Source organism: Scylla paramamosain, chromosome 6, assembly GCF_035594125.1.
Source record: "Scylla paramamosain isolate STU-SP2022 chromosome 6, ASM3559412v1, whole genome shotgun sequence".
Classification (NCBI taxonomy): domain Eukaryota; kingdom Metazoa; phylum Arthropoda; class Malacostraca; order Decapoda; family Portunidae; genus Scylla; species Scylla paramamosain.
In genome coordinates, this window is record NC_087156.1 from 22,209,441 (window position 1) to 22,236,996 (window position 27,556).

The window sequence follows — 27,556 nt, forward strand, 5'->3', positions numbered from 1 at the left end:
CCTTTGCGTTTGTCTCTCATCTATCGGAGTACTGAGAGGCTTTTGTTTTTTTTAGTACCAACTTTTATGTTTATATTCTTTCTCTTTCATTTATTTATTCTGTTTTCTGACTTCCTTCTGTATTTCTTCCCTCTTCATCTTTTCTAATATTCTTCCTTTTTTTTTCGTGTTTCATCTCTTCTTGGTGTATCTTGTGTTACTACAATCGCGTCAGCCTCCTTACTGCTTCTCTTCGTCAGTTAGATTTGTCTTCTTCGTAATGTTCGGGCGCCACTCTACCAGTAAATCCTTAGTTTCGTCATCCTAGCACTTCTTTCCCATTACGTTCATCATCCATATGCAGTTGTCTCTCTTATCGATTACAAGAATTTCTCATTTTCGTAGAGACTACTATCCTTTCACCTACGTAAGTACTTGTCTCTCAGCTCACCTCGCGACCAGATTTGTAGTTCCATATTTGCTCAGCCACGTGTGTGCACAAATACACACACAAACGTACCTTATAATAATAAAATAATAATAATAATAATAAACGGTTTATTCTTTAGGCAGTTAACAAACTGAAAATGTAAAGAGGGTGTGTGGAAATAGTTAACATTTATCCTAAAGCTAAGTCTAATCTAGAAGGGAAATACTATTGATTGATGGCTCGCACCATGGTGGGAATCGCGATGAGTCTGTACCGGTCCGTGCGCGGCACCTTTAGGGGCGTTATCTTGTTGTGGTGTCTGGTGGCACGGACTGGACGAGGCGCGTCAGGCGGCAGCATGTCTGAGACGTGGATGATGAAGAAGTCCCCTTCCAAACTTCTCCAGAGCCTCTCGGTGCATGGTGGATAGTCTGGACAGACTATCCACTAGGTACCTATTCATCATAGGTAGTGTAGGCAGGGCGAAGGATGACCCTGCGCGCCCTTTTCTGCACACTCTCCAGCTGTAGCTGTTGAGTGTGTGTGAGGGAGAAGGGCCACGCTGGGGAGGCATACATGAGTTAGGGAGGATGAAGGTGAGGTACACTCCCCTCTTTACTCGGCTGTCGGCGTCCCCAGCGACCTGAGTCTGCGCTGCATGTACGTGCGTGTGCTCTGGAGCACACACACACACACACACACACACACACACACACACACACACACACACACACACACACACACACACACACACACACTTCATTGGAGATAGTGAGAGAGAGAGAGAGAGAGAGAGAGAGAGAGAGAGAGAGAGAGAGAGAGAGAGAGAGAGAGAGAGAGAGAGAGAGAGAGATTTATACTTTCTCATAAAAATAATTGGGTTTATTAAAATCATGAAATCCTTTCTCATTTATTGGTTGCATAGAAAACTTACAAAAATAAAGCTAATGATCAAGTTTTCCTGGTCGAGGCAATGCGGCAGCCGAAGTCAGTATTAGTGTACACAGTTCTACAAATCACAGGGTTCACAGGAATTTATCAGTCCAACTCGAGAACATCGTTTTCAATAGGAGGGAATCGTGCAGCTTTTCACAGAATAATTTACTCAATGAAGTAATTGATTAGTTGATTTATAACAAAATCTTCTGACAAAGAGACGTGTGTTTTTGTTTGTACAGTGTTGTAAGGCTTAGCACAACTTACTTTCACAGCTGAGGAAAAATCAACATATTGCACACTGAAACTTTTCTGACGAAAGTGTTCCGTATAATTAGTATAGTTAGTAAGACTAACGTGACTACACACACACACACACACACACACACACACACACAGATGTAATGAGTAATTTATCTTACAACGACGAATGCATACATCTTAAGTCCTTCACTGGTCATATCCTTGTCATTATATAGCAAAACTTTTCCTAACAAAGCAGGCATTGGAAGAAGCACACTGTTGACAGAATGGATGACGAGTAGACTACATAGCTGCACCTTTCCTTAATTTTTGCCGAGGTCAGCGTCTCCGGTTCCTACTGAATTAAAGACAGTTCAGTATCTGTCATAGCCAGACTTAAGGTGGGCAACACCTTGTTCACCTGTTTGTGATGGGTACAGTTGATACGCAGGCATAAACTGTTTTTTTTTTTTTTATGTAGGAAGGACACTGGCCAAGGGCAACAAAAATTCAATAAAAAATATGCCCAATGAAATGCCAGTCCCATAAAAGGGTCAAAGCAGTGGTCAAAAATTGATGAATAAGTGTCTTGAAACCTCCCTCTTGAAGGAATTCAAGTCATAGGAAGGTGAAAATACAGAAGCAGGCAGGGAGTTCCAGAGTTTACCAGAAAAAGGGATGAATGATTGAGAATACTGGTTAACTCTTGCGTTAGAGAGGTGGACAGAATAGGGGTGAGAGAAAGAAGAAAGTCTTGTGCAGCGAGGCCGCGGGAGGAGGGGAAGCATGCAGTTAGCAAGATCAGAAGAGCAGTTAGCATGAAAATAGCGGTAGAAGACAGCTAGAGATGCAACATTGCGGCGGTGAGAGAGATGCTGAAGACAGTCAGTTAGAGGAGAGGAATTGATGAGACGAAAAGCTTTTGATTCCACCCTGTCTAGAAGAGCAGTATGAGTGGAACCCCCCAAACATGTGAAGCATACTCCATACATGGAGTATAAGGCCCTTGTACAGAGTTAGCAGCTGGGGGGGGTGAGAAAAACTGGCGGAGACATCTCAGAACGCCTAACTTCATAGAGGCTGTTTTAGCTAGAGATGAGATGTGAAGTTTCCAGTTCAGATTATAAGTAAAGGACAGACCAAGGATGTTCAGTGTAGAAGAGAGGGACAGTTGAGTGTCATTGAAGAAGAGGGGATAGTTGTCTGGAAGGTTGTGTCGAGTTGATAGATGGAGGAATTGAGTTTTTGAGGCATTGAACAATACCAAGTTTGCTCTGCCCCAATCAGAAATTTTAGAAAGATCAGAAGTCAAGTGTTCTGTGGCTTCCCTGCGTGAAATGTTTACCTCATGAAGGGTTGGAGGTCTATGAAAAGACGTGGAAAAGTGCAGGGTGGTATCATCAGCGTAGGAGTGGATAGGACAAGAAGTTTGGTTTAGAAGATCATTAATGAATAATAAGAAGAGAGTGGGTGACAGGGCAGAACCCTGAGGAACACCACTGTTAATAGATTTAGGAGAAGAACAGTGACCGTCTACCACAGCAGCAATAGAACGGTCAGAAAGGAAACTTGAGATGAAGTTACAGAGAGAAGCATAGAAGCCGTAGGAGGGTAGTTCGGAAATCAAAGCTTCGTGCCAGACTCTATCGAAAGCTTTTGATATGTCCAAGGCAACAGCAAAAGTTTCACCAAAATCTCTAAAAGAGGAAAATCTCTAAAAGTAAGGAAAGCCAGATCACCATTAGAGCGGCCTTGACGGAACCCATATACTGGCGATCAGATAGAAGGTTGTGAAGTGATAGCTGTTTAAGAATCTTCCTGTTGAGGATAGATTCAAAAACTTTAGATAGGCAGGAAATTAAAGCAATAGGACGGTAGTTTGAGGGATTAGAACGGTCACCCTTTTTAGGAACAGGTTGAATGTAGGCAAATTTCCAGCAAGAAGGAAAGGTAGATGTTGACAGACAGAGCTGAAAGAGTTTGACTAGGCAAGGTGCAAGCATGGAGGCACAGTTTCGGAGAACAATAGGAGGGACCCCATCAGGTCCATAAGCCTTCCGAGGGTTTAGGCCAACGAGGGCATGGAAAACATCATTGCGAAGAATTTTAATAGGTGGCATGAAGTAGTCAGAGGGTGGAGGAGAAGGAGAAACAAGCTTAGAATCGTCCAAGGTAGAGTTTTTAGCGAAGGTTTGAGCGAGGAGTTCAGCTTTAGAAATAGATGTGATAGCAGTGGTGCCATCTGGTTGAAATAGAGGAGGGAAAGAAGAAGAAGCAAAGTTATTGGAGATATTTTTGGCTAGATGCCAGAAGTCACGAGGGGAGTTAGATCTTGAAAGGTTTTGACATTTTTTGTTAATGAAGGAGTTTTTGGCTAGTTGGAGAACAGACTTGGCATGGTTCCGGGCAGAAATATAAAGTGAATGAGATTCTGGTGATGGAAGGCTTAAGTTGATTGCTAGTTGATTGGTATTTTCCGTCTGTCCACAACACATCAACGCTATTACTAGTAATGTATCAATTAGCCGTCTTGGAAAAGAGGCTTAACTGTCATGGTGTTTTGCCCATCATCTGAAGAGTGCTTCTCCCGCCGCCATCTAGAATGTCCATACACGCATCAATACCAGCTGTGGTCTCCCGCACACCAGGCTGAAAGACGCTGGTGTAGAGAGTACATGTCTTACGGAATACGTTAAGATACCTGAATTAAGCTGCTGTCTCTGGAAAGGAGCAGACTGCGTGGTGATAGGATTGAAGGGTTTGAATGGGCTAAAAGGCTGAACAAAGGAGATGTAAATCAGGTTTTTTGGGAGGGTAACAAGTCAGAACTCGTACGAAACTAAACAAATTTATATTTAAAAAGAGACCCGTAAAAATTGGTTCATGGACAAGTTGCGGATGAGTGTAACAATCAGTAAGAACTCAGTAGATGGCCAGGCATTAGGTAGTTGTAAGAAATTGGGTGAAAATAAGAAGGAAGATGGCAGATGTTAAGTTTTAAGTGTTCAGCATTTGCATTGTGTTTATCAACTGGCCTTTTGCAGTCTCTTTATTTCTACTTGTCCTTATGTTCATATATTCTTATGTCCACATGAAGGAAGATACGCTGCACTGAGCGTGACGAAGCCTTGCAGGACCTGTGGGGCGCGTGCTTAATTATGGTCCTGTCTGCGAAGTCCTGGAAGACAAGCGATACTTGTGAGTGACAAGCTGCCACGGATCTCAGGATCCTATCAACGGAACGAAGAAGACGGTCAGTTTTGTCGATTTTGTCATTTTTTTCCTCTATGAATAAGTTTTGTCTGCACTGACGCATTTAAATGCACCGAGGAGAATTTGCCTCGGAAATACAGACACTTACTAGCGAAGGGCCTGCCGACGTAACCTCTCTCACTGAAAGAGTGAGTGCCGTAATTGGTGGCGCCTCGCAGTCTCTGGCCGGGAAAAGTTCTCCTTTTGTTGAAGAACTGCGGCATACCATGAGCCACGCTCAGCATCGCTAGCATCACCAGAATTACCTGAATCAAGCATAATGCCAGTCATTAATGCTTGCTGCCTTATTCTCCAAGCAGTGATGCGCTGCTTAGTGTTGTTGCCACTTGGCCACAACCTCCCAGAGCTATAAAACACTAATGATGTATTAATTTTGTGACATAAATTTGATTTTAACAATGAAGTCCTGGAATTAAAAGTACTGTACTAACCAGTTTCAAGTTCATTGTGAAGTATTGTGAAGCGTGTGGGGGCAGCAGTCTTTTCTTTCTGTAAGAGGAACAAGGATTGTCATGATAAATAATTAGTGTTCAATAAATGTGTCACAGTACCGTGTGTGCTTGAAAGGTTATGGTTGTACTGTATTCCCTTTAAGGCGTAGTGAAATATTTCTTTAATCATTAATATTTGATACGTGATTCACGTTAAACTGCTACATTCAGTAAACCTACATAAGAACATATGAAAATAAAGGAAGCTGGAAGAAACCATCAGTTCTACAAGTGGCAGTCTCTGTATGAAATACACCTGCATATTTCCACCTATCATCCCCATCCATAGAGTTGTCTAATTTTCTTTTAAAATTTCCTAATTACTCAGCGCTAAAAAGCTGATCACTGAGTTCATTCTATTCAACTTCTACTTTATTTGAAAACCAATTTCTTACTGTCTCTTTTTTAAAATCCTTTTCAAGCTTGAACCCATTATTTCATGTTATATTGTGATTTATTGATCCTGAGAATTTTGTTTAAGTCACCCTTGTTATATCCCCTATATCACCTATACCAGCCTTCGCTCTTTCCTTATGTATGGGTTATCCTCAGTTAGTCAGAAGTACTTCACCTTATGCCAAACACTACTTTGCATGGCTTAGTTACGTGTCAATATGGTACCTCTGGAAGTGTGTGCGTTGTGTCCGGCAACACGTGTGTGACGGGTGGTGGTGGTGGTTGCGCTGCTGCTCCTTGTCCCATGAAGGCTGGAGATGTCACTGAGTCTGCGTAGTGTGGCCCACATTATATAACCGAAATCAGAAAGGACAGAGATACCAGGCAGGGATTATAGGACATATTAACTAATACTTACTAATATCAAGCGAGGCATTATGACATTTTAAAAAAGGCTGACCACCCTATCTATACATTAGAAAAATATACGTGGTATTTGAAAGCATGGAATCTTTTGTTTGAAAGGGTTTAGAAAAATCAAATTGACTACTTATATGCTCGTAAATGAAAATGTAGTATATTTCATTAGCATTTGTAAAGAGAAGGGAAGAATATGGGAAAGCAAAGGTCCCGTCACGGTCTGCGCTGCGCGTTAGGGAGTGAGGGGACAGCCAGGCGAGGCTGGGTATGGCAGAGCCTTATTATGCTGTTCAACCTGTCTCGTGGGTTTGGCCGTGTTACTTGGCGACCACACGTGACTACTGCTGCTGCTGCTGCTGCTGCTGTTACTACTACTACTACTACTACTACTACTACTACTACTACTACTACTACTACTACTACTACTACTACTACTACTACTACTACTACCTCATCTAGACTATACCGTGCAGTTCTGGTCCCCATATTACAGGAATGATATAGGTCTATTAAAAACAGTACAAAGGAGAATGACTAAAAGGATACAGGGGATGAGGGATATACCTTATGAAACGAGACTGAAGCTTTTAAATATACGTTCCTTAGAGAGGCGTAGGTTAAGAAGGGACATGATTAAAGTCTTCATATGGTATAGTTTTGCAGTGGTTTCCAACCTTTTCGAATTCTCGCTCCCCTTCATTAAATGACAAGTTCCCTGCGCCCCCTCCACTCTGGTTTAAATGCTGCTATTTACTGTCATAGTCGGCACAAGTCAGAGATAAAAAAATATACAATACATAATTATGTATGTATGACTGAATGTATAGGCTTACCTTTACGTCTTAACCAATTATGTATTCCATCAAAATCAATAATGTTGATATATAATCATCTACTAAGTAATTTTTCTACTTTATGAAGTGCTTACGCCGCCCCCTGGCAGCCCTTCGTGCCCCCTTAGGGGGGCGCGCCCCACAGGTTGGAAACCACTGGATAACAAGGGTGATTTAAACGTTCTCAGGATCAGTAATGAGGATAGAACAAGATATAATGGGTTCAACCTTGAAAAATCTAGGTTAAAGAGGGAGATAGGAAGAAACTGGTTTTCAAATACAGTAGTAGATGAATGGAATGGACTTGGTAGTCAGGTTGTTAGTGTTGAGTTATTAAGGAGTTTTAAAAGAAGATTAGACAAATTTATCGATGTAATCAATAGATGGAAATAGGTAGGTAAGTTTTATACATGGAAGCTGCCACATGTAGGTCTGATGGCTTTTTGCAACTTCTTTACTTTCTTATGTTCTTATGTATAGCAGCAGCAGCAGCAGCAGCAGCAGCAGCAGCAGCAGCAGCAACAACAACAACAACAACAACAACAACAACAACAACAACAACAACAACAACAACAACAACAACAACAACAACAGCAACAACAACTACAACAACAACAACAACTACTACTACTACTACTACTACTACTACTACTACTACTACTACTACTACTACTACTACTACTACTAATGAGACGACGACGACGAACATTAATAACATTTGTAAGAAAGTGGTGTGCGATAAGGAGTTTACAGTCTCTGCTAACACACCCCACAGTCCATAAGTGTCAGCTTCCCCACTCTTCCTGCTGAGTCTCCCGTGGCATACATCAGTGGGAGCATCATTGTAGGTGGCCAGCATGATTCACTAGGATGGGATTAACCTAGGAAAGTGAATACAACAATTATGAATTGGCAGGGAACTCCCGTCACTGAACACAAAGACCATGCAGCTCACGTACACACACCATACTCTGTGTCACCTATTCTGTCACAGCAATTTTGTCACCGGAGGACACATGAATATGAAAACACTGCCACTGTCTGATGCTTTTACTTGATGATTTGTCTATGTATTCTCGTCTTGTTTTGATACATGCGGTAGATTCACTGTGTTGACACCAGAACCACTATTTAACGCGATATTATTGTTTAGTGTATAAGATTCATACAGAAGATAGAGAATATTATAACTATGCTATGGATGTAGATTCCTGAATCTGATTCATACAGAAAGAAATTAATTGGAATATGGCACATAATTTTTACTCGGATGACTTGGGTAGAAATACAACGTGCATTCACCGCACGTTTTAAAGCAAGACTGGGGATACGAGACCGATCTGCGAGTGAGAACATCAGTTAGTGGGAATGTTAATCATGTTCGCGTGTTCTCAGCTGGCGAAATTACTACAAAAGACTTGCTGAAACGGGGCACGGTTCACTCTTACGCTCACTACAACCTCGCATGCTGAGGAGCACGCTCTCGAACACTCCGGCATTTTTCCTACATTTACCAGGCTCTGTTTGAAGTCACTAGGATTTTTAACTTTGTATTTATGATCTATTAATAGTTTAACAGAGATTCTACATCATTAATATATACGTGTGTGTGTGTGTGTGTGTGTGTGTGTGAGAGAGAGAGAGAGAGAGAGAGAGAGAGAGAGAGAGAGAGAGAGAGAGAGAGAGAGAGAGAGAGAGAGAGAGAGAGGCTCATGATGAACTCCACTTATCATTTCTGTGGTCTATGAGGATAGCTCGAATGAGAGGACAGCGAGTTTCAAGGTGTAATATGAGTTAGTCTTGTAAAGGATCTGTGTACTAAGGAGCAGCTCGTAGAGAAAATCTCACTTGCATTCTTCCACCCTCTCTTATGCTACATACGCAGGTACTGAACCTTAAGTATGTCGTTTTGTTCACGTCTTCTCTCTCTCTCTCTCTCTCTCTCTCTCTCTCTCTCTCTCTCTCTCTCTCTCTCTCTCTCTGAACCACAAAAACAACATCGCACTTCCCCCTAGTTCCTCCTGTATCCTGATGACTACGATTATCCTCACCCGCCGCCACCACAACACCGGCGTGCAGCACTACCGTCACACCCACGTGCCGGGCTGAATGATGATAGGAAGAGTAGAGATACAGACTGCTGAGTTGAATATAAGTGTGTAAGGGTGGTGGCGGCGGTGGTGGTGGTGATGGTAGTGGTGCCTTGCTTTCGTGTGGTTCAGTGTGTGTGTGTGTGTGTGTGTGTGTGTGTGTGTGTTCATGCGTCACATCACTCATGATCTCACACACACGGGATTATTTTCAAAGGCCACTGGAATGATTAACCACGTTTTCATTACGTTTTCTCTTTCACTGATCACACAGTCATTAAACAATCACTACACAGAATCATGAAAAAAAAAAAAAATAAATAAATAAAAAATAAATAAAATACTCTGCATGAGAAACTCAACCTCCCCTAGAACCTGTTGAAAGAAATGGGAACAAGACGCTAGAATATTTGAGGTTTTAGTCCCTGCATGGTGCGGTTAGTCATCTTGCATTACAGGAGAGAGAGAGAGAGAGAGAGAGAGAGAGAGAGAGAGAGAGAGAGAGAGAGAGAGAGAGAGAGAGAGAGAGAGAACCTGCTGCGTAAGAAGCTTGAAAGTGTGTTGTGGTTAGTATGCAAATATGTCCTTCTACTTGTCATTCCCTCCCAGCGCTGGCCAGGAATGTGGGCCACGCCACGCTACGCCGAGGGACAAGGCAGGACTTTTCCATTACAGCGCATCTTCTTAGAGATCAGGTGACGAAGATTAGGAACCACATTCTGAAACACTTCCGTCCGCACCTCGGCTACTTTCAATAGGCTTTAGTCGAGGTTAAACTGACTTTCAAGGCTGTTTTTGCGGTTCTAGTGACAGATTAACAAGATTTCTTCGTTATTAAGAGGGAAAACGGTCTTGAAAACCTTGCTAATCATCTATGTGGCCTTTGAAAATAGTCGTGGTGCGAGAGCAGAGCGTTTCAGAATACGAGCCTAGATGTGTATATTGTGACTGGTCTGCTGTCATGAACGTGTGCGTCTTTCTTTTATCGTTATCGTGGGTGAAATAATTTGAACTTTTATTTAAATTCGGTTGCAACTGGTTAAATTGGGTTTGGTTGGGTTAGGTTTGAGTAGGTTGTTAGGGTGGGTTGGGTTTGTTTAGTTTGAGTTAGTTTAGGTTAAGTTATGTTAGCTTAGCTTAGGTTTAGTCAATTGGTTAGAGTTAAATATGAAGTAAGTAATTATTTAATTTTTCTTTTCATACTTTATGCATCGTTTATCTCTGTTGGAAATCACGTGCAGAGTGTAAACAGTAAGTTTTAAAATCACACTGTAAGAGACGACCTGAGAGAGGTATTTCAATGTCATTAAGGATACAACAATGCCCTTGGAGTTAGCAATCAGGACAGAAGGTAAAAAAAAAACACACACATTTCAGCTGGGCATAATTAGACGTAGAAAAAGGAAATGAGAAGATATTAGTTTTCATATAGAGTGGCAGGTGAAAGGAATGTACTCAGTAATCGCCAGGAGGGAGTACTGAAAGAAGACCAGATAACCTTATGAACAGAGATGACAGGTGGACACATGAACATATGTATACTTAACACAGAAACAACCAAGTGTGAAACAAGAAATTTCTTTCAGCTTCCCTCAAACCTTTATGTTCCTATGACTATACAAAAGGTACTGCAAGACACGGAGAAAGATGTGACGAGGATGAGAGAGAAAAAAAAAAGATGGGGAGACGGAAGAGGGGAAGGATAGGGGAGGTAATGAAATAAGGGAGTGAGGCTCAAGGGGAAGAGAGAGAGAGAGAGAGAGAGAGAGAGAGAGAGAGAGAGAGAGAGAGAGAGAGAGAGAGAGAGAGAGAGAGAGAGAGAGAAAGAGAGAGAGAGAGAGGATGCGAAGACGAAAGAGAGGAGGATTGCGAAGATAATACAACATAGACTCAAGGAGAAGAGAGAGAGAGAGAGAGAGAGAGAGATGAGAGAGAGAGAGAGAGAGAGAGAGAGAGAGAGAGAGAGAAGATGAGGAGACGAAAGAGAGGAGGAGAGGGGAGGTAACAGAAGATTCAAGGGCAAGTCACGAGAAGCCCTGCGGTGGATTTGCAGCTCTGGGAACTATGAGAAGGGATGGGAATATCCGGTCTCAGGAGCATCACGCGGAGCCGCTCCCTCAAACCCTCGTACACTTACACCATCATCTGCTCGCCTAATTGTATAGCTCACCGCATATACACCAACGCATGTCCGGAAGAATAATTACTCGAGTTTGTTTATCTTTTGGCGCGCTGAATACACGGCTGGAAGATGAGCAGCAGGTGTGTGTGTGTGTGTGTGTGTGTGTGTGTGTGTGTGTGTGTGTGTGTGTGTGTGTGTGTGTGTGTGTGTGTGTGTGTGTTTGTTTACGTGTTAAAGATTCCACTCAAAGGGCACAACAGAGAGAGAGAGAGAGAGAGAGAGAGAGAGAGAGAGAGAGAGAGAGAGAGAGAGAGAGAGAGAGATCCTAAAGTTTGCCAGTAAAGGGGATGAAAGAGAGACGATTCTGGTCAATTCTCGCGTAAGTGTGGTGGACAGAGTAATGGGTGTAAGTAGAAAGTTTTGTACAACAAGATCTCGGGGAGGGAGGGAGGGAGGCAACGTTGCGGCAGTGAGATAAGGAGAGGAGTCAATGAGACGAAAAACTTTTGACTCTGCTGTGCTCAGAGGGGTTATGAGTTGAACAAACCAGCCCATATATGAAGATAATACTCCATAACAATGGTAGACAAGACCCCCTGTATAAAGTATGCAGCTGGGAAGAGGAAAAGTACTGGCGGAGACACCACAGAACACCCAACTCCATGGAATTTGTTTTAGTAAAAGATAAGATTTGAAAATTTTCAATTTAGATTTTTTTTAGAAAAGGACAGACCAAAGCAAAGTTGTTTACGTAGTAATGTGCGTATGTTTTGCAAGATCAGGCTGGGTAGACGGATGTGCTTGCGTCCTTGACAAGGAGGGGGCGAGGGTGAGTAGCCAAGCTTCACTGACCGTGTCCATGAATGGTTTGGTCTCGGGTGTGTTGCAATGCGTCGTGTTTAGCTTCGTCGAAATTATAATTATTCTGTTGAATTTGAGCGTTGTTGTTGCAGCTTCAAAACTTTGCAACCACCCCAGGTTTGTAATGAATTATTATAATTACTCGCTTATTGTAACAGATGGCGACATATAAACCTGCGAAACAGAAGTAAACAAGCAGTCAGTCACACGAATGAAAACCTTTGGCTGTTGTGGCGCGATGAACAAAGAGCCTCGGCGGCATGACGTGGGACGATGGCCACCCACGTGTGTTGTGGGGCGTCTGCCAGGCCTCAAGGTCACGTGTTTTCACACATGATCTAAGGCTGCATATTGACTTAACTCCCTCACCTCGTATGACGCACAACATTGCAATATACATTCTTCCCAACGCTTTCTTCGACGCAGCACCGTGTTTTCAGATTCTGCCCTACAGGATGTTACTAATTTTGAACCAGTGTTAAATATCTCAAACATACATCTTCCTTGAAGGTGACACCTGAGCATGGCCACATCATGCTTATCCGATATGCAAGGCCTTAGGTGTGTTTGTACTCGTATCCTTTTTTGTGTTGAGACCTGCCCGCTTTGCACAAGCGTTCCGCATGCTGCACACCACAAGTCAGATCCACCAGCCTGTCACTGTGCTGCCCTCATGTACGTGCTGGCAGCCACGGTGCGCTGCAGCCACCCGAAAAGTGATCACGTATCAGCAAATAAATTCTGTCTTCAGTAAACAGTATGCAGGCGGCGGACCAGACTGCCTTCCTGGAAGATGTTACACCTGTGGGTGGAGATTGTGCAATTACACACACTCACTCACACACACACACACACACACACACACACACACACACACACACACACACACACACACACACACACACACACACACACACACACACACACACACACACACATACACACACACACACACACACACACACACACACACACACACACACACACACACACACACACACACACACACACACACACACACACACACACACACACACACACACACACACACACACACACACACACACACACACACACACACACACACACACACACACACACACCAGGCTGCAGTATCGCGGACTTAATAATAAGGAAAACTGTAACCTTAAAGAAGAAAAAAGACCTGCTAAAAGAAATAGCACTGGTGGCGTGGTTGTGATGTAAAGAAATTAATGGGGCTTAAGGAAGCTGGAAAAAAAGTTGACCTCAACACGTGTTTTTATGCGAGGGTGTGGCGGCGCCTGGCCATCCCTGTGTCTTTTCTACCGCTCAGAGCCGCGGTGGTACAGACACTACGTACAGTTAAGCACTATCACAGATCCCATAGCTCATTAACCTTTCCTTGCATTGTGTGTCCTGCTTCCGAGACTTGAGGTGATGTAGAGACAGCACAGTTAGACAGCATCTAAGATCTAATACCCGATTAAGTTAATCTTCCGACTCATTTCTCATAGAGCAGTTCATAGTCTCAGGGAGCTGAAGGTTGCACGGATTGACTTACCCTCTGCTTTTATTTTTCCTGTAGAAATGGTGGATAGTAAGGTTTGAATTGTGTTTGTTTTTGTGCGTGAGGCGGCCGCGAACTGCTGATAGATGCAGACAAGGCCGAGGGTCCGCGGTGCAAATAGTGGAAGTGGTTTACCTTCCATTAATGTTAAGTGATTACTGGTGTCTTTTTTGTTTTCCCTTTTTATATTTTGTTCATCTGTATAATGATTTTCATCCACGCTGGGATAGATGATGTGTCGAGGGTGTAAAGGATGCACCACTTCAATGTTTGGAGAATTTAGAAAATGTTGCTAAAAGTTATTTTGTGGTGAGCAGCAAAGGGAGGTCGCCGCCTGTACGAGAATGGCAAAAAATGAACTATATAAATCAACTTGACGCCAGCTGGTGGTGGTGGTGGTGACTGTAGTGGCGGTGGTATCGGTGGCTCCTCCCTCGCCTGATAAAGCGTGTGTGGAATGCGTTGCTCATTGTGGGCCGAAATTCGATCTCATAAAATTCACTAACCTGTTTTTTCCTTTTACCCTTAGCGGTCCTTTTTGAGAAGGTCCTTTTAGGGAGCGAGCTCGCGGCTGGACAGGTCGCTGCAGCGGAGGACGAAAAAAAAAACGGTGCAAATGTTACTGATACACATTCTTTTTATTGGCGATGAACGGCACTGCAGCATTCCCCTTGCCACCAGTAACTAAATTGTGTTCATGCAATCTGACTCCTACTCATTATCTGATTCTCCGTCCAGGTGAAACCATAAACGATACCTGCCGAACGTGGTGTACCAAACCGGTCCTGCTAGCGAGGATCCGCCGCCGCTGCCGTGAGGACGCCGTGACGCGCCGGTAAGACCACCGCTCCGGGCATGGGGCCTCGCCTGCCCATGGCCTTGCTTCCTGCTCGCGTCACCACCCTGCCTCGCTCTTTTTTTTTTTTTTTTTTTTGCGCCGAAAGTAACTTGTTTTCTTGTCCACCAGAAGAATACTTGGGTGAATATACTTACGTGTGGAGTTTTACATACGGTAGTGGATGTACTTACGTAGTTTTGGTAAGGGATGGCCAGGCTTGGCTGCGGCCCACCAGCCTTAAAATACGGGATGTGTGGCCTCCAGCCCGCCCTGGGAAATGACGATGCCATTAGGTGTTCCAATGATAATCATGTGGCTTGCTTATTCTTATTATTATATTATTATGATAATATAATATTAATATAATCATATTATTCTGATATAATAATAATAATGATAATAATGATAATAATAATAATAATAACAATAATAATAATAATAATAATAATAATAATAATAATAATAATAATAATAATAATAATAATAATAATAATTGTATCAGTCGTATTACTATTATTATTATTATTATCATTATTGTAGATATATACATTTCAATGTTAGCTGTCTCTCCACGTGTTGTTCTGTCCTATTTTTATATCTTTCCTTCCTTCATTCTCACTCTCAAGGTAATATCACACCTTTCTCACATTCGCCAGTGTCCTTAGGGAAAATAGCTGTCTTGCCTTCCTCGCAGGTCACTGGTCAAATTAGATCACTTTGTGATTGGCTCAAATTCTCCCGTTCCGGGGTATGATTGGTCTAATTTTCATTTCCACTCTTGGTCAGTTCCTTCCGATCCTGATACGGAAAGTTTTACACAAACAGAGCTGCGTATATAGCTTGAGTCAGTCATCAGAGGAGAGAGTTGAGAGAGAGAGAGAGAGAGAGAGAGAGAGAGAGAGAGAGAGAGAGAGAGAGAGAGAGAGAGAGAGAGAGCATTCACGTCAGTCATCAAAGAGAGTCGAAAGCATCAAGTTTCGTCTGTTATATCAGTCTCTCAAGATCATACGTGTACTTTTATCTCGACGTCAATCATCATTAAAAGAAGAAAGGTGATACGAGTTTGTATGATTCCTTTACTTGCACATAAATTAACCACTTATTCCACGCCACCTACTATATATCAAGATCATCGGAGAATCAACGAACCACCACATCTGTTCCTGCTACCATCATCTCAAGACACCATCCAGTAACAACCAGTAAGTTTCTATCAAGGCATCAGTGAGCAAGCGGTGTATAGAGTTACTAGTACAAATGGCAATGACTTTACTGGTACAAGTGGTGAGCAGCGATTCCTATCTGAGACAGGGGGGAGACAAATGCATTTGATACAGTGATACATGATAATAATGATAACAATAATAATAATAATAATAATAATAATAATAATAATAATAATGATAATAATAATAATGATAATAATAATAATAATAATAATAATAATAATTACTATTATTATTATTATTATTATTATCATTATTATTATTATTATTATTATTATTATTATTATTATTATTATTATTACTGTTATGTTGTTGTTGCTGCTGCTGCTGCTGCTGCTGCTGCTGCTGCTGCTGCTGCTGCTGCTGCTGCTGATGATGATGATGTTTTTGTTGTTATTATTGTTGTTGTTGGTGGTGGTGGTGTGCTGTTGTTGTTGTTGTTTTTGTTGTTGTTGTTGTTGTTGTCGTCCTCTCCTTCTACAGCTGAGCAGTGCGCCTCGTCATCACCTTCCATGCACGGTGTGTCTGGGTCGTCACGTCATCAAGTGTTGATTAAACATGAGCCTAGACAATGACGCGACAAGTCCTGTGTGGCTAACCACACGTCTTGGTGGCTAAGAGGAGACCCTCTGACCCTTTCCTTCCAAAACAACATGACTAGCTGAGTTTGTGCGCTTTCAGGCTTCAACCTCGCAGCAACAAGGGACCAACAGGGTGAGAATCGCTCCTCCCTACCCGCGGGGACTGTCACCACCTTAACATGTAGCCAGCACAGCGTACAGGCAAGCGTCCCCAACGCGAGATCTGACTGAATACTGTGCTGGCCTTGATACTCTGGGAAACGTGTCACGGTGCGGCACGGCTATGTCGGGAATAGAACATTAATGGACACGGGTAGTTAGTAGCTTAGTAGCAATGCATTGACTTCTACCCTGAATCGCACCACAAAGGATTTTCCCGATGCTTTTCGCCTCCTATAGACAAGACTTAGTAACGGCCGACCTGTGTGTTTTAGTAAGTAACAATTGTGGATCTTTTTTTGGGCATCTCTGTAGTTCCACCGCAATACGCTGAACATTATGGCTGAAGGGTGCACGGGAGAGGCTTCTCTTCACAATCAGAGACGCTGCCGAGAACTCCTCCCGATCCTTGCCAGAAACGACGCTGTGGCTCGTGAATAGCCAACCTGTCGAACCTGGTAGAGGAATGAATAACGTGTGAACTTATAAATAAAAATTATATTCTGCACGATTCAGGCTGCAGCTTCATTGTGAGTCACAGTTCTGGTCACATGATTTAAGATTACTAGATAGTCATTGTATCTAAGGGTGACAGATTATTCGGGTTCTAATTTACCATAACAGACCAATCTATTTACGCCGCATTTCCTTGATTAGCGAATGGTGCGTGGTGGTGATGGGTGGTGGAGCTTAACAAAGGGGATAATTTTCCAGTGGATGAGCAGCTAGGCCCGCCACAACGGGTTCAAGGTAGCGAAGTTAAGATTCAAGAAGGAGATACGCTGGAACTGGTTTTGTGGCAGTGGTGGCGTGAGACAAACTTAGCAACCTGGACGTGGTCATGTGGAACCCGATCAGTGCTCCTTGTGTTCTTAAGGGAAGACTCTTGTACCAAATTAGGAAAGGAGGCGAAATGAACAACGAGTAGCTATGAATCGTCACGCAGAGTAACAACTACCATTAATTATCCCACAGAGTAACAGACAGCCACTAATTTTCCTACAGAGTAACAAGTATTCACTAATTACCACATAATAACATCAAGCCACTAATTACTACATAATAACACCGAGAGACTAATTACCACACAGAATAACAGATAACTATTAACTGAACAAGACTTCCCACTTTTTCTCACCCCTATTCTGTCCACTTCCCTAATGCAAAAGTTAACCAGTATTCTCAACCTTCACTCATTTTTCTGATAAGCTCTCCACCTCCTCGCCTACTTCTTTTTCCGTCTCGGACATAAACTGTTTCAAGACACTTCTCAAACTTTGGATGATCCTTTCTTGACTAGGGACTTGCACCATTTGTAGGCTTATTTATTTATCTTTTTCTTTTATAGCATTTTGTTGCCCTTGGCCAGATTAGGACACCCACTATTGGATACTGGACATTATTTCACCCTCACGTAACATACCTCACCCCTCTCCCAAGTCGCCGCTGCACAATTTAGTACAGTGTTACATAAGGTCACCTTGTTACTTTTTACCTAGAAGGGACGCTGACGGAGGGTATCCATTACCTCTCGTCAAAGGAAAAAAAATATCCTATACTTTGTCCGCAGATACACACAAGAGCAATATGAATGAGAAAAGAAATGTGCAAAACTGATACATTAATGGTTTTTACGAGTTAATTCTCTATTCGTGGTATTTGTTTAAAATCGTCCACCTTCAAATCCTTGTAGAAAACTTGGTGAGTTGCAGGACAGACTACATTAAATTTTTGCCTCTCTCATCTCGGTTTTTCACATTACGGATTGAAGAGAGTGACATATTAAAAGTGTTTCAAGCCTTAACAACTGACTGTGTGGAGCTAAGGTCATTGTAAAGCCTACGTTAGGTGAATCATCCTAAGCCTGGGTGAAAGGAGACAGTGTTCGAAACGGGGAAGGTGTGGGAATCCTGTGTTGACATTCGTAGCACTGAGACGAGCAAGGCATCACTCAAACATTCCAGTATTTTACCTTAGATAGATTTAGTGTTAATTATTCTGGCTTTCAGATACGTTATTAAGACTAGTGGGAGTTTAACCCTTTTTTTTACCTGTTCTACAGTCACTTTCCAAACATTACACTGACCAGAAATAAAAAAAAAAAAAAAAAATCCATTCTTTCCTATCCCTGTCATTTTTGATGTATAAAAAGAATCAATGACTTGCTTTTAGTGGTGAGAGTTCTTGCATATCGCAGTGAAAAGGTTAACAAGGATTCTGGACCATAATGAAGTGAGTGAATGGAAAAAACGATAAGTCAAATGTGATAGGCACCAAGGGTCATATAGCGTCATGGGGGAAGATAAAACGGAAAAAGGCACAAAGGACAAGGCTGACAGGAGGATGATAAAGTGTGTTCAAAGGAGCATAGGGAGGAAGCGCGCACGTTGAAGGAATTAAATACCTTCATTAATGAAAGTAGGGGATTCAGAGGCGATATTCTTGGGGAAGAAGGATCGAGAAAGAGTAAGTGTGCGAACCCGTTATAAATCACGGTAGTGGAAAACACGCTTGAGAACCTAACTAAATATTTGTGACCTTCAGGATTGGAGTGAGGTGGATTAGGTTTTGTGGTGTATTGTAGCGATTTGCTTACCCTCGTCATTGTTCACTTTAGTGATAGCTAAGATAGTTCATTGGAAGTGCGTCAGTGGAAGCGTTTCAGTGGTTTTGTGTTAGCTAAGATAGTTCACTGGAAGTGCGTCAGTGGAAATGTCTCAGTGGTTTTGTGTATTTCATAAACTACTGATTAGAGGCCTTTTATGTGGCATCACACTTATCAAATTATTTTTCGTACCTCTGCGTACTCTATGCACATGCTTAAGGAACACATTTGCAGCACCTTCCTTTTTACTTCCAACAGAACAAGTTCTGATTAGGGAAGACAAAGTAATGTAGGACTATAATGGTTTATTTATTAACAACGTAAATAAACTGCGGCAGCGTTGTCAGCAATCTTCAGTCTTCACGCAAACCACTTCAGTCTTCACGCAGACCACAAATCAGTTCCATCCTCCACCTAACGGCGCAATGAAGCGATATCTGTTGAAAGTTTCGGCTCATTAGGTTTGGGAAGGAACACTGGCTAAGGTCTAAGGTAAATACGAGTAAAGCTAATTCTAAACTAGCTGTAGGAATGGAACGCTCAAAGAAGGCCAAGGTAAACTCTGGAACTTCTTGCCTGCTTCTGTATTTTCTCCTTACTATAACTTGAACTATTTCAAGAGGGAGGTTTCAAGACACTTATCCTTCAATTTTCAATGATTCTTATGACATCTCTGTTGGGACTGACACCTCAGTGGGATTTTTTTTGTTTCATTGGACGTAAAACAAAACAAAAAATAAATAAATAAATATATAAAAAATAAAAAATAAGAATAGAACGCCCATCGAAGGCTAAGGAACCTAACCAGAGAACAATGTACCTACCTTTTTCACTGGTCAGGAAACAATTACCCGTAAGTACGCTTTCCACCTGTCGATGGGATATATTAGTTATTAAGAGACACCTACATACAGCATTAACCCGTCTAATACTGCAATTTGATGCAACTTGATATGCACCTTATTTATTCATGTATGAAATCCACACCGAGGTACCTACCTTTAATGGGAGCAGACAAAGGCATGACGGATCCAGGCCTGATGTCCACACCCATTACCTTCCCGATCTCCGTGGCTATTCTGCCGAAGGTTTCCCTGCACTCAGGGTCGGCCTCGCAGGCGGCTGGTTCTTGCATCTTGTATAGGAACTGTACATTTCCGTGCTTCAGTACGATTTTTATCATCTCTTTAAACTTGCGTCCTTGCAGGCCCGGCGGTCCAGATGGCGCCAGACTAGACATCAGCTTTGCCCAGGCGAACGCTCCTCCAGGTGCACTGTTGGATTTAGAATCATACGAGGGATCGCTGCTGTATGCTTGCCGTTTTACTATACGAGGCGCTCCCATGACGCGGAATACGAAGTATTTGTTATAAGCCTTGGGAATAACTTTAGACAGTTCCGTCACCATCGTCACCAAGTGGCCCAGGTCTGTGGGCACGAAGAAGCTAAATAGTTCTCGGTAGGAAAGTTCCATTGTGTCTGCGACTCCAAACGCTGACGCCACACCTGACGCTGACCGCAGCTTGTCCACGTCAACCAAAGCTCCCACCTCAGACGATGGCCTCAGGCTCTCCATGAAAGATTCCAGGTTGTCTAACAGCGCCTCGGGGCCTTGTTCATTGGGGATGTCATGCCCCGCCTCGTGGTAAGCATACACCGCCATGCGCAACCCGTTAGTGGCAGAGTCCAGGGCTGCCTTCAACTCATCGTTCTTCAAGTGCGCAGCGGTGTCATTCAAGCCCGCACTGGCTGCGTAGGCCACATTGGAGATGTAAGCTTTCTTAACAAATGTGTCTTCCCCACTCTCGTCCGCAGCTTCATTCAGTGTCTGATTGGCAATGACACTCATGTCTGTGAGCACAGACACCGCGTACTCCAGTGCAGCCATGTCCCAGAAGTAGCTGAGAGGCGGGAAGGGAGAGGCAGTGTACTCTTCAGTTATCCCTCTCTTCGTGATGTTTTTAAAGTATTTCAGGAACTGTGGCGCCAGATCTGCTGTGGTAGAGTTTATCTCCTTACTGACTCTGCCCAGCGTGTGCTCGATGACCATTCGCGACATCAGGAAAAAGTCAGACCCTGCAGCATACAGGTTGTCACAGGCCTTGACGAACGCCTTCTCAGTGCCTTTGACTGTGAGAGGTCCTTTGAAATACCTCGCAGCAAGCGTACTTCCAAAGTTCTGCGCCATTTTGATGAAGTGCCCCAGCATCACCAGCTCAGTGCTCACGGCTTCCGTTATCAACATGAACACTCCGTCAGTGATTATCCTGAAAGTCTCGATGGAGGAGTTCAAGCGCGTCCTGACGTACGCTTCTGTGATGGCTCCCGTGACGCCAGTGGACAGTGACAAAGCTTTCAGCACCACATGACCCACCGTGCATGGCGTGATGCCGGTAAGATTCCCAGAGGCACACAGAGGCTTGAAGTGCTCGTTTTCATTCATTGTGCGCGTGGCGACTTTGGTCGCCGCATTCACATAAGACTTAACGTTCAAAGTAGCAGACAGTGAAGTATACACCGTTCCTCCGATCTTCAGCACCACCGGCATGAGCTTTTCCCGAAGGTCATGTGCTTTCCATCCCCTGGACGCGACTTCGACCTTCTCGTAATTCCAGGAAAACAAGTCATCCCCGTACGACCTCCGCTTCCTTGTTGATCCTTCTGTCTTGTTCCCTGAACCGCTGTCTTCATCACGGCCCTGCTCCGCGGCACACACCAGGCTGACCACTACCACAGCTACCACCACAAACGCACATCGCTCAATCAACATCGTGCCAACCACCAAGATGCAATATAGGAGTCGCGAGATACGCCTTCCTGAAACTTAGAAAGAAAGCGTCACATAGCACTACTCACTGTATCATTATCACAACAATGTTCCTGCAATCAAAATGTATAACCGGGAACTAATGCCTCACCTAACTGCTGGATCCTGGCGGAGTACAACGGTAGTCTTCCACCATTCACACCTTGCCTCCACCTTGACACACCAACGCCATCTAGCACCGACCCGCCGATTCAAAGCCTCGAATCCCAGTGAAGCTCGGCGTGACTCCTTTGTGGACAGTAGCGATCACTCATTGGCTCAGCGATGCATGATGTTGTGTTGTCACCTTACCGTGAGACCGCGTTGCCTTTGTTCGAACATTCAGTTCACGGTACGTAGATATCGCTTTTCCTTTTTTATGCGTAAGTTAGATTAGTCAAGGGTAAAAAAAATAAGATAAATAAATAAAGTTTGCTAATTTTCCAGACCAAAGAGAGAGAGAGAGAGAGAGAGAGAGAGAGAGAGAGAGAGAGAGAGAGAGAGAGAGAGAGAGAGAGAGAGAGAGAGAGAGAGAGAGAGAGAGAGAGAGTGCCACAAGTTATCAAGCAGCATCAGTGTTTTGGCGACTGTTAAGAGTAATCCTGTGCGCCATCAGTGCTTAGTAAATAGTCCTCCAGCGGCAAATATTCTGAATGCATTAGGATTGTTTGCTGTCTAGATGGTGTAGTAAATTAATTAACACCAACAACTCCACAACTGTCGCTAACTGTTGTCATTACTCAACATTTTTTCGCCCTTTTCCTCTGCTCGAGTTGACACACACACACACACACTCTTTCTCTCTCTCTCTCTCTCTCTCTCTCTCTCTCTCTCTCTCTCTCTCTCTCTCTCTCTCTCTCTCTCTCTTTCTCTCTCTCTCGTGTGTATGTGTGTGTTCAGGTGCAAATGTCAATAAATAACACCGTAACTAAAAGAAGGAAACTGAAAGTAAATAAAAAAAAGAGAGGACGAGCAGCATATGTTATATCTCTCTCACACACACACACACACACACACACACACACACAAGATTTTCAAGACAAACAGATAAATATGTTGCCTAGATCTACTAATTTCAGATCTACCTTTCCCTCCCTTCATGTACTACAACACTTTTTCCTGCTCAGCTTATATTATTATTATTACTATTATTATTATTATCATTATTATTATTATTATTGTTATTATTATTATTATTATCATTATTGGAGAGCTGCAGGATTGGAGGACGGGAATAGAACGTTTTACCTTTTACTTTAATTTCTTTTTAGCCTTGCACATAAAAACAACAACGTTAGAACGTTTTACCTTTTACTTTAATTTCTTTTTAGCCTTGCACATAAAAACAACAACAGGAACAACAACAACATATCAAAAAGGAGTTAGTGTGTCTGAGTAACATCATATCCGACGTTTCGAAGCTCCGGTACAGTGTTTTGATGCTCCGCTCGCTCCATGTCATGAATCAGTTACTCTATTCTGATGGTGTTTATTTGACAAGTAATAGTTTAATAAGCATTGGGATGAAAAAAAATGTATATATAATATCAGTTTGTCAGTAGTTTGCTCTCAACGCAGTTTATTCCACAATTAGAAGTTTTATTATGTTTGATTATGCATTCATTTTTTTTTTTATATATATTTTTTTTTATTATTTGTTCACCGTGATTTGTTTCATGATTTTCAGTTTGTCGTCAACTCCTTCTTATTGCATCGTCAGTGATCTTGGGTCTCTGTTGTTTGTTTGCGAGTGTTTGTTGATCATCTTGCGGTTGACAGACTGACAGTTTTCGACGAGCCCGGTTATTTTGTATTGACTTGTTCACCTGCACGTAAGGTTTTAGAATCATGGCACTTTCAGCTTTCTTTCTTTTTTTTATATTCTTTAGTATTGTTGCCTTCGGTCAGAGCCTTACATAAGAAAAAAAAAAATGGTCAGAGCCTTTTTTATATATAAAGAAAGAAAATATCTAGAATTGTTTGTAATGCTTTTAGATTAATTACCATTTCAGTTAACCACGTTGAACTTTATTATCTTCGTTGTTAATGTAGGAGTATATGGGGACGTTCACTCTTTAGCTTGGTATATTTCTACATTATTATCCCTTCTAGCCTTTTAATATTTCAATAGTTATGTAGTTCCCTTACGGTATAAGCCATTTCTCTGCACCTTGACAACATCGATCCATCAGCTGTAGCACAGTATAATGAAAAACTTTGTTAGTTTACTGATAGGTTGGTTGCAGGGATATATGGACGAGTACAAAAAACACACAAAATCAATGGTTTGTTGCAATGGGTGAAATATGGTGAGGACACAGGCTTTTCAGTAAGAAGAGTTTATTGAGAAAAGTATGGTACAGTCCGAAAAAGAATATGAAGCAGCCTTCCAGGAAACAGAGGACTGGATGCACACTGACTGGCTGTGGGAGGGACACTGAAGAAGATGGAGAATACAGTGCGTGTAAATTTTAAATACCGGGAGAGGTAGAAAGTATTCGAGCGGTAGGGAAGAGTCTACCTATTCATATGGCTGGATAGTTGACTGTCAGGGTAGGTAGGTGCAGATTTGTCAAGGAGAGTCGATGTTAGTGTGGGTGCAGATCTCTTCCCTGTTCCTGCGGCTGTAGTTTCAAGTGACGAGGGCGTGAAGGGGCGTGAGGAATTATACTGGTAACTTTTTTTTTCTTTTATGGAGATTATTGTGTTCCGTGTAGATAGTGACTGCCCATCCATTACATTTTAAATCCATCTGTGTTAATGTCATGTGTTTCATCCAATATTCTTTATGTTGAATGAAACAGTTATTGTATTCCAAAGAGGTCAGTTGCCGATGTGACGATGCACCCTTCCCGCAGCGTGTTCATGGTTTTCATTTTTTTTTTTTCCTTTTCTTTATGGTGAGCCATTTAGCAATGCTTTTTCCACGTAAAAGAGCCATTTAGCAGATTTACACCTGTATTTCATGGGAACGTATGTACATGCTTTTTATTCACGTTGGAAAAAAAAAAATGTTGAATAGTCATGCGTGTTCCTCTGGCCTGAACCGTCCCCAACTCCCTGTCCACGCTGTAATGTTCCCAGTGAAATTGTAAAAAAACTCGACCCAAAAACTCGGACCAGTCTCTACTTCAGAGCCCGCCTGCCCTGGCGTGTGGTGTACAGACGTAGTTTTTACATCATTGGAGGTTTATTTTTTTTTTGCATCCTTATCCAGATTTGCCTTATGCACACACGATTGCAGAGTACCTCCAGATCCTGTCCCGCTCATCTGTCGTTAAGTTCGTTTTATCTACGATGGAGTGTCTAACATTCTATTTTGTGAAATTTGAGGTTATAAAATACTTGTGCCCGCGGCACACCATTTAAACATCCTTCCTGCTATCCTGTGCTGTAGGAGGTTGGTGCCGATTAAATTGCCTTCACCTTAGAAGCTGGGTTTTGAGCAGGATTCTCGTCTCGTCTTCAAGTGTATATAAGAGAGGGAGGTGTGGACAATGACGATGACTGGTACGAGTACGTAGATGGTAATTTGATAAATGAAAGGTTTAAGCTTATAGTGAACAGAAATTTTCTTTCGAGTACTTTTTACTTTTTGTGGAAAGAAAATGGTAACATACATAACTATAGAATATTTGTTGGTTTATAAAAGACAGACTCAAACTTCAGGTTTGCACAAGTTTATTATATAAAATAAAGGTGAAAAGTTGCAAACTGAAAAATTTCAGTTTATTGGAGTAATGGATTGGGTTATTCTCTAGTTAACGTAATGGTCTAACACGTATGTGACAAGACTAGCTCACATCAACAGTATGGTCCTATAACAACATGGGTTTACAAAGGTGTTCTAATCACTTCACTGTAGCACTTCACCTCCCATCACCGAGACGAAGTGATCGAACAGCAGCCTGCCCACGCTTTCCTCCGCCGCCTCGTCCAGGTAGTGATGGATCATATTCTCGGTCGGCGACACTTCGGATTCATATTGAGACTTCGGGACTCCTAAAGGGTTTGTGTCCTCTAGATTGGGTGGTAATGGTACCGACAGACGCAGGATCTCGTTATGCATGGGCTGCTCCATGTACCTGCTGAACACTTTGGGGCCCAGCCTGTCCATGGACTTGCTGAGGAAGTGATTGGCGAATTCGAGAGCATCCTCAGTTTCGCCTGCCACGAGTTTAGCATACAAATCCTCCAGCACTCTGTCAAATTCCTTCTTATCAGCATCCCTAACTTCCTTCCTCATTTTGAAGATCCAGGTAACCGCGTACTCCAGGGCCCGGGCGTCCCAATAGCGGTTGGTGAATGGCATGGGAGAGCCTTGGTGTATGTTAGCTGTGGGCAGGTTGAGAACAGCCTTCAAATGATCCTGAAACATTACACAAAACTGTCCCACTCTCTCCTCAGTGGAGTAGTAAAACTTAGCAACTGGATACTGCTTACTGATAATCGCACCAATTATGGTATAAACTTCACTGGCAACCGCATCGGCAGTCCACACCAGCTTGTCTGTGGCGCCCGTGCCCGACGTGTATCTGTTTACTAAAATGCTTTGAAACTTAACAATTCGGAACCACAGATTTTGAACGGGGCCCACAAATGTGAAAAACAAATCACGGATCACGTTTTGGGCACTAGTGGAGATAATGGACACGATGTCATCCACGCCATTCTCCATGAACCACTGCAAGCGCGCCAGCACTCCCGCCTCCGTGGTTAATGTCGCGGCGGTTTGCAGTGACATACGAGCTTCTTTTAACATCAACACCCGAAACTCCTGCTCCGTGAGGCACTTGCCGTGGTCTCCTGGCTCCAGAGTGATACACTCTCCTTTTAACACCTCGGCGTACATTTTTGTGGTGTTAGAGGAGAGTTTCTGATAGGCGAGGTAGGACATTCCGTGCATGGCGGCGTAGTAAACCCCAGCAGCCTCCAGCCCGTATATGACCAGCATGTCAGGATTAGGGATGTTTATGCCACTGGCGGCCTTCTTCATGGCGATGTAGCTGGTGTCGAACTTATAATCGAAATGGTCATCAGTTGAAGCCTCCAGACCGTTAGAAAGGCGTCCAGCCCAACACACCCACACCAGCGCCAGCACCCAAGCACCGGCACCCATACTGAAAGCGGACACGAATAAATTAGAACCGGATACGCAAGTGGACTATAATAACAAACTATTACAAACAGATATGAGAGTACTAAAACAAACACCACAGAAAACATAGAGAGCCTTACTTTCCAGCGCCTCAAAATCCAGCAAAAAAAAAAAAACGTAGCAGGTAGTGATGCGCCGTCCAGCGGTCTCTGAATGCCGGGTAGTCGTCGTGGGTATGCGCTACCTCGCCTTTTTTTTTTTTTTTACTTCACCTTTGTTGTTTCAAAGTTCCGAATGCCGCCCTCGAGATGTGAGTCAGTGTCAAAGGGGGGAAAATTGATCTGTTAAAAGCTTTCGGTTGGCAATGTTGGCGTTTTATAAGAATGTACATACAAACGTTTATTTATTTTTTCTTCTTTTTTTAATCATAAGGAACTGGATCATGTGTTTACCATTGGAACCTGAAATGTAAGGAAATGAAATAGTGTTGCGTAATTTAAGACACACACACACACACACACACACACACACACACACACACGTCTCAACAACCAATAAAGTATTTTGTCAAGAGATTCAAATTTGTTTCCAGTTGAGATGATGATAAAAATGATGATGAT

General features: G+C 42.8%; 3 protein-coding genes and 1 long non-coding RNA gene across 5 annotated transcripts in view; 1 reads left to right on the forward strand and 3 right to left on the reverse strand.

Moving 5' to 3' along the window:
* The window catches only part of LOC135101411 (uncharacterized), a 65,628-nt gene extending 50,880 nt beyond the window's left edge, over nucleotides 1–14,748 (forward strand). The window contains exon 6 of the mRNA XM_064005343.1: nucleotides 14,362–14,748. The gene's annotated coding sequence lies outside the window, so the exon portion shown is untranslated. The remainder of the gene's footprint in view (nucleotides 1–14,361) is intronic.
* Nucleotides 1,307–6,140, reverse strand: LOC135101409 (uncharacterized). The gene is made up of 4 exons (XR_010269262.1): nucleotides 5,974–6,140; nucleotides 5,293–5,350; nucleotides 4,950–5,106; nucleotides 1,307–4,766 (listed from the first exon to the last, which is right to left on the reverse strand). It is a non-coding gene; the product is annotated as an uncharacterized LOC135101409 (long non-coding RNA).
* Nucleotides 14,749–19,322: 4,574 nt separating the features above from the next.
* Nucleotides 19,323–22,109, reverse strand: LOC135101413 (uncharacterized). 2 transcript variants are annotated; one of them, XM_064005345.1, is made up of 4 exons: nucleotides 21,951–22,109; nucleotides 20,032–21,855; nucleotides 19,857–19,902; nucleotides 19,323–19,469 (listed from the first exon to the last, which is right to left on the reverse strand). In XM_064005345.1, the coding sequence occupies exons 2-3, from the start codon at nucleotides 21,800–21,802 to the stop codon at nucleotides 19,880–19,882; spliced, it is 1,794 nt and encodes a 597-aa protein (XP_063861415.1). In that variant the 5' UTR covers nucleotides 21,803–21,855; nucleotides 21,951–22,109; the 3' UTR covers nucleotides 19,323–19,469; nucleotides 19,857–19,879. The 2 variants fall into 2 exon arrangements, with proteins under 2 accessions (XP_063861415.1, XP_063861416.1); XM_064005346.1 differs by having other exon boundaries at nucleotides 20,032–21,849; nucleotides 21,951–22,101.
* A 3,387-nt stretch (nucleotides 22,110–25,496) lies between these two features.
* On the reverse strand, nucleotides 25,497–27,210 carry LOC135101414 (uncharacterized). Its single transcript, XM_064005347.1, has 2 exons — nucleotides 27,077–27,210; nucleotides 25,497–26,958 (listed from the first exon to the last, which is right to left on the reverse strand). The coding sequence occupies exon 2, from the start codon at nucleotides 26,955–26,957 to the stop codon at nucleotides 25,695–25,697; it is 1,263 nt and encodes a 420-aa protein (XP_063861417.1). The 5' UTR covers nucleotide 26,958; nucleotides 27,077–27,210; the 3' UTR covers nucleotides 25,497–25,694.
* Between the last annotated feature and the right edge of the window lie 346 nt (nucleotides 27,211–27,556).

What these genes read in the sequence shown, in the direction of transcription:
- LOC135101414 (XM_064005347.1), bottom strand. Translation starts at nt 26,957, where the DNA reads ATGGGTGCCGGTGCTTGGGTGCTGGCGCTGGTGTGGGTGTGTTGGGCT.
- LOC135101413 (XM_064005345.1), bottom strand. Translation starts at nt 21,802, where the DNA reads ATGTTGATTGAGCGATGTGCGTTTGTGGTGGTAGCTGTGGTAGTGGTC. An exon ending in TTTGTCTGCTCCCATTAAAG is followed by an intron (nt 19,903 to 20,031) that starts GTAGGTACCTCG and finishes TCCCATCGACAG; the next exon opens with GTGGAAAGCGTACTTACGGG.